General features: G+C 44.3%; 1 protein-coding gene across 1 annotated transcript; it reads left to right on the forward strand.

The window, feature by feature from the left end:
* Positions 1 to 268: 268 nt before the first annotated feature.
* PCDH20 (protocadherin 20) lies at positions 269 to 5,647 on the forward strand. Its single transcript, XM_064645572.1, has 2 exons — positions 269 to 489; positions 1,560 to 5,647. The coding sequence occupies exons 1-2, from the start codon at positions 349 to 351 to the stop codon at positions 4,251 to 4,253; spliced, it is 2,835 nt and encodes a 944-aa protein (XP_064501642.1). The 5' UTR covers positions 269 to 348; the 3' UTR covers positions 4,254 to 5,647.
* Positions 5,648 to 8,848: the final 3,201 nt, after the last annotated feature.

An 8,848-nucleotide genomic window follows, 5' to 3' on the forward strand; every position in this document is an offset into this window, starting at 1 on the left:
TTTTCCCACCTCAGTTTCCAGAGGGGGGCACGTTCTTTCCCTGTTCCTGGCGCTGCCCGCGGGCGCGCACTCACACACACTCGCACGGCCTCTCTCCCCGGTGTGGCCGCGCCGCTGGGCTCAGCACTGCCCGCTGCCCGCCCGCCCCGCTCCCTGACCACTGACCGCTCACCGCGGCGCTGCCGCAGCCTCCGCCCTCCTTCCTCCTCCCAGCCGTGCCCGTGACTGTTCCCTCGCTCCTGCCCTCCCCGCCGCGGCGGAGCCCTCCCGAGCGGAGCGGAGCGGAGGAGGAGTGTCCTGGGCGGCGCGCACAGCCCAGCCCAGCGCGGCGGCGGCGGTGGCGGGGGAATGTGCAGCCGCGGGGAGGAGAAGCGCCGGGCGGGCGGCGGAGCGGGCGGGCTGCGGGGGCGCAGCCGGCGGCGGCAGCGGCGGCCGGGCATGGGGCCCCCGGGCGGTCGCGGCAGCCCCACCGCCCGCGGCAGCCTGCAGGTGAGGGCCGGGCGGAGCGAGGGGGGAAGTGCCGCGGCCGGCCACCCGAGCCCGACTTCGCACGCAGCAGCGAAATCGGCAACGAATTGGCAAAAAAACCCCACAAAAAAACCCCGAAAAACCGTATATACGTGTATCTGTTTGTTGGGTGTTTTTCTCTTGGATCCTATCGCCAAAGATCAGACCAGCCGCGAAAAGTTTATTTTTGTTGCTGCTGCCGAAGCGGGTTGTGACAGAGCCGCGAAAAGGGGGAATGGGTGATTAGAAAGAGGGGAAGGAGGAAAAATTTCCTCCGTGGGGAGGATGCCCGAAGTTACTTTCCATTTGTGAGGAGTGGGCGACGCGGTCGCCAACGCGGGCAACTTTCTCCGCGCAGCCCCTCCGCGGCTCCGCTCTGCAGCTCTTGTTTTCCGCCGGCAGCAGAGGGGACCCCGAGGGGCGGCCGGAGATCTGTGGCGGCGAGGCTGGAGCCGCTGGCGCCGCGGTCGCGGGACGCAGGGACCCGCCTGGAGCGCGGCACCTCCGCCGGGACCCCCGCGGGCTGCGAGGTGCCTCCGCTGCACCGCGGGCCCCTGGGCATGCGGAAAAACAGGTTTCGGGACGAGGCATGGGGTGGGGGGAACAAGGGACGCGTGTCACATTCCTGCTGTGGTAGGGGAAGAGAACGAGCAACTGTTTGGGGGTGCGCAGTGGGTTGCCCTCGTTTGGGATGCGCTTGTGGTGGGGAGGGGAGGTGCTGCTGGTGAGAAAGGCGCGAGCTTGGGGCGGAGGGAAGACGGAAGATGGCACGTCGGGGCGCAAGTGCTGCTGGGGGGCGCGGGGAGTCGCGGTGCCTCCGGGCCATTCTAGCAGCGCGTATTTGCTGTGGGGAATGCAGCTGGTGTTGCCTGGAGGGTACAGATGGTGATGCCCTGGAAGTAGCTGCTGTACTGGAAGGAGAAGATGGTGGGGAGAGGGAGGATGACTTCATGTTGCAGATGCAGCACTTTCTGCTCGAAGGCAGTGGGGGAGGCAGTGGGCAGGGGGTGGTGCCACCCCTTCCTCACACACGTGTGCCTCTCTCTTCTCAGCACTTGCTCCTCTTCCTGCTCTTCGTTGGGCCTTTCAACTGCTTTGCCAGTTACAGCCGTGCGACCGAGCTCTTCTACAGCCTCAACGAGGGGCTGCCTGCTGGGGTGCTGATCGGCAGCCTGGCCCGTGACCTGCGGCTCCCAACGACTGGTGGGCAGCACCCTGTGGCCCCACGGCCCCCACTCTCCTTCACTCTGGCCTCCCATGGCTTGGGGGGACAGTATGTGCAGCTGGACAACCGCTCTGGGGAGCTGCACACCTCGGCCGTGGAAATTGACAGGGAAGCTCTATGCGTGGAAAGCAGTGGGGCCACCGTCTTTGGATCATCTGCTGTCTCCTCTTCCTCCCCCTCCTCCGAGCCATGCCTACTGCTGCTGGATGTACTGGTACTGCCACAGGAGTACTTTCGCCTGGTGAAGGTAAAAATTGCTATTCGTGATGTCAACGACAATGCTCCCCGCTTCCCTGTGCCCCACATCCATCTCTCGGTGCCCGAGAATGCGCCTGTGAACACCCGCCTGGCTATTGAGCACCCAGCCCTTGACCCTGACATGGGCACTAACGGTGTCCAGACTTACCGCCTGCAAGAAAACTACGGTGTCTTCACCCTGGATGTGGAGGAGAATGAGAGTGGGGAGAGGACTCCCTACCTGATTGTTATGGGGGCACTGGACAGGGAAACACAGGAGGAGTATGTCACAGTCATCGTTGCTGAGGATGGGGGCACACCTCCGCTCGTGGGCAGTGCCACCCTCACTATTGGCATCAGCGACATCAATGACAACTGCCCGCAGTTCAATGACTCGCAGCTCAACGTCACCCTTTATGGGAATTCCAGCCTAGGGACACATGTGGCTACTGTCCACGCAGTAGACATGGACCTTGGATCCAATGCCCAGGTCACCTATTCCTACAGCCAGAAGGTCCACCAGCCATCCAGAGACTTGTTCCATCTGAATGAAAGCACAGGAGCCATCACACTCTCCACTAAAGTTGATGGGGACACTCCAAAGCTACACAGGCTGATCATACTGGGCAATGGCCCTGGATGTATCCCTGCCGTGATCACAGTTGTAGTGACCATCATCAAAGTCATGATGAGGCCACCTGAAGTTGTCCCTCGTTTCATAGCTAATGAAGTGGAAGGGGTGGTTTACTTAAAGGAACTGGAGCCTATCAACACACCTATAGCATTTTTTACTATCAAAGACCCCGATGAAAAATATAAAGTCAGTTGCTATTTGGATGGTGATGGGCCTTTCAGACTTTCACCATACAAACCATACAACAATGAATATCTGTTGGAGACCATAAAGCCTCTGGACTTTGAGGCACAGCAACTGTATGAAATTTCTGTAGTTGCATGGAACTCAGAAGGATTTCGTGTCAACAAAGTAATCAAAGTACAGGTCCTGGATGACAATGACAACTCACCAATTTTCTCTGAACAGCTGATAGAATTGTCCATTGAGGAGAACAATGTTCCCAATGCTTTTTTGACCAAACTGCATGCTACTGATGCTGACAGTGGAGAAAGAGGGCAAGTGTCCTATTTCTTAGGTCCCGATGCCCCTTCCTATTTTGCTTTAGATAAAACCACAGGAGTTCTTACAGTTTCCACCCAGCTGGACAGAGAAGAAAAAGAAAAATACAGATATACTGTCAAAGCAGTAGATTCTGGCTTCCCTCCAAGAGAATCAATAGCAACGGTTGCCATCACTGTATTGGATAAAAATGATAACAGTCCAAGATTTATAAATAAGGATTTCAGCTTTTTCGTGCCAGAAAACTTTCCAGGTTTTGGTGAAATTGGAGTTATAAGTGTCACAGATGCTGATGCAGGACAAAATGGATGGGTTGCCCTTTCAGTTCTGAATGGAAGTGATATTTTTGTCATAGATACTGGAAAAGGAGTTTTGAGAGCTAAAGTCTCCCTGGACAGGGAGCAGCAAAGCTCCTACGTTCTGTGGATTGAAGCAGTCGATGGTGGTGATCCTGCCCTGTCTTCCACAGCAAAAATAACTATCCTTCTTCTGGACATTAATGATAACCCCCCTTTGGTCTTGTTCCCTCAATCTAATATGTCTTACTTGTTGGTCCTTCCTTCTACCCTTCCTGGCTCTCCCATTACTGAGGTCTATGCTGTCGATAAGGACACTGGCATGAATGCAGTCATAGCTTACAGTATCATAGGGAGAAGAGGTCCTCGACCTGAGTCATTTAGGATCGACCCCAAAACTGGTAATATCACCTTGGAAGAGTCACTGATGCAAAATGACTATGGCCTCTATCGGCTGCTTGTAAAAGTTAGTGATCACGGCTATCCAGAACCTCTCCATTCCACTGTCATGGTGAACCTTTTTGTCAATGATACGGTTAGCAATGAGAGCTACATTGAAAGTTTGTTAAGAAAGGAGCCTGATATCAGTATAGAAGAAAAGCAGCCACAAATATCCATAGAACCTACACATAAAAAAATGGAGTCAGCATCCTGCATGCCTACCTTGGTAGCTCTTTCAATAATAAGCTTGGGTTCAATTGCTTTAGTAACAGGGATGGGCATTTACATTTGTTTAAGAAAAGGGAAAAGGCATCACAGAGCAGATGAAAACTTGGAAGTACAAATCCCATTAAATGGAAGAATTAACCTGCAAATGTTGGAGAAGAAACCAGTGGAGATTTCTAACATTTGATGTTTCTTTGTGTATAAATCAACCATCTGAAAAACCCTGGACAACACTGAAACACCTAGCCATGATTTGTATTGACAGAGGTTGCAATGAAGGACTGGTAATTTATAATTTAATAATATTATAATTGTAAATAGCTGTTTACAGTTTTTTAAATTCAAATTCAGTGTACAGCTTTTTTATGAAATGTTAGTAACTAACGGCTAGCACCCTGACTATAAAGACGTGGACATCATTTCCAGCTTTCATAAATCAATAAGATCACTGAACATAAAAAAGGGGAAGGTAAGATGATTGTTTAAACTCAAGATTTAAAAGTCTTTTTAACCACGAGAGGGCATCAGATGCTCCTGAGCAGGGAACTGTTCGAGGTACTGTCCATGAGATAAACAGAGTATATTTTAAATATATTGATTTTAATATAAAATGCCTATTGGCATACAGACATTTAACTACTACAAAAATAATGTCTGTCCCAATGTATGTATAATTAAAAGAATAAAGATGTTAAAATGCACTAGTAATAAAAACCAGAATGTTTATTACCTCACAAGTAAAGCTTATACAGTAGGATAGAAGAGGCATTAACAAGAAGTGCAATTCCTGTTGAGCAAGAATGCGAGATATTGTAATGAGAATCTGAACTGCTGTGACATATCATCTTTCATTTTTCTCCAGATTTCACCCTCATTATCAATTGCTGCAGCAATCTGCTGATCATTTTTATGGAAGAGTTATATTTAATATTTCCTACAGCAAATAATGACAGAGCCCCATGCTCATCCTCGTAAACATGCCAGATGCAAGGAAGCAAGGGAATGGCTAAATCTTTAGTTATCACAAGAGTGGTGATATTTTTTGTACTTTGAGCAATCTGTCAGTAGTACTCCATCAGTTTGGTTGTGTAATAGATTTTTTTCATGTGTTACTTTGGAATCTGATCTGCCAGATGGAAACAAAAATCACTTCATATTCTAAGGAATTGTAGGACTTTGTTTATTCTGACTGTTGCTCCTTTCTGGATTGGTATTTCATGTGAAAGATCTTGTTTCTGACTTTTGGCGACCATTCCTGGCTCCTTTTCATTGGCTTTGATTTTGGATTAGATCCAAAATCTAACTTGTAAGACTGGTGGCATATTTCCTTAATGATTTATTCTTTGCTGTATCTTCTGCAACAAAGCAGCAATTTTAACAGTGATGTGTTACTTTCACTTCATTTTAAGAGCTGAGAACTATCTTTTGTATGATGATTGCATCAAATTTCTCAGTGTGAACAAGATAAATTAGTGTTATGCTTAAAACTGATTATTTTGATTTCTGGCATCATGTGTCTGTAATGTACCAAGAGTGTTTATATGTCTGCAAATTAAAGCTATATATTTTCATAATAACTTATTCTCTGTTTCCTAGAATTTTAATTATAAAAAATATTATTTCAGTTGTAAGAAATGCATATTTCACAAATGCCCAGGTGCTGGCTTTCCTGTCTGACATGTCATAATAATTCCCAAAATTAGTATACTTCAAAGTTATTAATAACAGTTTGTGCTGTACTTTTTGAAATTATCAGCAAAGACAACTGTATTTCAGCTGATGCTGAAATGGTGTCTCAGCTCATACCTGTTTTAAAAGTAGGGAATGCAGTTTCAACCAGTTTTTGATTTTCCTCTCCGTGACTGGCACATTACTTCACCTTGAACCTATTGCAATGTTGGAGCTTCTTATAGATATTGGTTCTACTTAGCCTAAGTGTATTAACATAATACCCATGTTTTTCCATTCTAGCTATGGGGAAAAGGCCATTTTTCCAGGTTAGAATATTTTCTTTTATGCACAATTTGATAGCTGTGTTTCATGAAAAACTAATTCAGCCTGTCAGAGCTTTGTGGTCAATCACCTTTTTTTCCTTTATTTTCATATTATCAAAGTATGAAAATGATGTGTATCTCTGAAATGGTTTGCTGCAAAAAGACATTATTTCTTATCTCTGAAGAAAAAATACATTGTATCTTCAGGCTTCCATATTAGGCATGCACTGTATTGCTGTGGTAAGGAAGCTCGGTACTCTGCATTTTTCTCTTCAATAAGGAAGCAAGGTAACTGAAAGACAGGATTCTTTTTATTGCTCCTCTCTTACTTGAATAAGCAGTCGAGCCTACTCTCAAGACAGTTTAAACAGGAGCAAACTCAAGACTTAAGAAATACAATAAAACCATAAACCTGATCTCTCAGTGTGTGTTCATGAGACACTAGATACATAACATACTTTTATTCAGGTTTGACAAATACATAGTCTTGACGCTGTTTGATTAAGGTGTGTTTAAACATGCTGGTTTTGTTGCTTTTTTTGTTTGTTTGTTTAGTTCAAGCACGTTCCTAATATGTAATAAAATGTAGTGTTATGAGCCTGTTAAAACCAAAGTACTGCTCATGAAGCATTTCACTCATAATTTTCTACACATTTAAAGAAAATGGTTTTAAAATCATACTTTCAGTCAAACACACTGTTACTTGTGAAAAAGACTTTATAATGAATAAGACCTCATAGAGCACATTTTTGCCTCCCTGTGAGTAGCCTTTATGTAGGTAATGTCACTGAAAATGGCAAAATATGCAGTGAACTGTTTGAGGTTTTTTTTTTGTTCCATATTTTGTGTTACTTAAAAAACATACAGCTACAAGTAATAAACATGATAGTTAAGCCTGCGATGTTAAGCCTAACAGTGATTAAAAATACCAAAACAGGAGTTTTAAATTCATAGAACCTGGGAATTTCTTCCTAAAAAAAAGTACTCTTTCTCACTTGTAGAATTCTTGATGCTGACTGAATAGCAAACATTTCTGTGATGTTGCTGTTTCCAAAGTATCCCTTACCAAAATCCTTTTCACATGAAAACACATTTTTAATGAGTATAACTAAAGTAAATTAGACTCAGATATAAAAGGCCTATTTTGCCACCACCTTGTGCAGTGCACTTGCCAAAATATATGCAAATCTTGTCGTCACTGGTAGTTGAGCTGGCACAAAAATAAATGTCTTATTCATTTACAGTATCCATTGAACAATATTAGAGTGAGTGGATGCCCCTTGTTCATTTTTATAAAAAATGAGGTTGTCTTAGGTTTTGTATTGCCAAAGCTTCCTAAACTTGCCATGCAAATACTTTTTCATTAGAATTAACAAATTAAAAAATGAAAGACAAGAAATGGGCAGTGAGCCCAGTGGCAGTGGACAGAGAAAATCAGTCTTCTCTTTTTGCTTCATTTTGTTCTTTTTAAAAGAACTCTTTGAAGTTACTGTTTTGATGAGAAACTGACCTAACACCTGGCTGAATATCAATAAAGGATGAGATTAAAAGGGTAGAAGGAGAATTAGAGCACACTACTTTTTCTTATGTCAAAACTCAGAAAACAATCTTGTGGCCTTTTATGTCCATTTTTCTGTATAAACGTTCAATATGCAACTGTACCAGAGTCTGCTGAGAAGAATGTGAAAAGTTCCCACTACCTTAACAGGACATCCAACGAGAAGCACAGTGTTAGCAAAACCTGGCCTCTCTGACAGCAGTGACAAACCCTCGATTGCTGACTAGGGTTTCATTGAAAGTTTTCTGTCCCTAACTGCTGTTTTGGGATGATTTCATTAAAATAGTCAAACACATGAAGATGATGTGTAGTCCACAACTAGTATTTCACCTCCTGGTTCAAAGCAATGAACTTTCAGGTAGCAGTGGCCTGCATCACAGAAATACCTTGCAGTTCATCATAAGTGGACATATGCAGCATGTCTGCCACAAAGAAATCATCAGCTGAATATGCCAACTGTTTGTATTCATGATTCAGGTGTATTATCAGAGCCGTGCTGGAAGCTGGAAGCTGACTGTCATGTCCCCTGTGCTGTGCTTGTCAGCATGCTCTCACAGTTTCTACATATATTCTCACCCATGTAACTTACAGAGAAAAACAAAACACTTAGATTTAGACCACGATACTTCAGAGCTGGAATTTGAGGAGCTAAGCAAGTTCATGTCCCTCACCAAAATAGTTTGCATTTAAAGGAGGTGTCTAGTGAAATTTAAAGTGGAAATAAAGAGATTCAGCACCCCCACTTCCTACAGAGTAGGGTCCTATACTTTTTATATGAGTAGCAGTTGCTCAGACAGATAAAAGTTGCACAAGTTAGGTTTATGCTTTATTTTAATAGTATGGGAAATGTTTTGAGGAAACTATTTGAAAGCTTCTAACTTAAGTTCCAAACATGTTCCTCAGAGTTATGAAATTTCAAATTATTTGCAACATGTCATAATTTACAGTTTTCTGAATTAAAGCATGTGCAAAGATACCTGTGCGGGCAGTGTTGATATTTCCTTTTCTGTCTCTGTACCAGGGTGAACCATCAGAGAAGATAAAACTGCCATCTGCATTCTGAGATGGCAGGATTCAAAGATTTTGGCTCATAAACTAATATAAAAGTATAATGTTATAAAATATAAGATAAAACAACTCTGTTTTTCACATTATGGATGAGAAAAATACCTTCATTCTTATACCACAGATTGATAGGCTGCGTAATTTCTCTAACATGTTGTATATGAA

The sequence above is a fragment of the Pseudopipra pipra genome, chromosome 2 (genome assembly GCF_036250125.1).
Source record: "Pseudopipra pipra isolate bDixPip1 chromosome 2, bDixPip1.hap1, whole genome shotgun sequence".
Taxonomy (NCBI): Eukaryota; Metazoa; Chordata; class Aves; order Passeriformes; family Pipridae; genus Pseudopipra; species Pseudopipra pipra.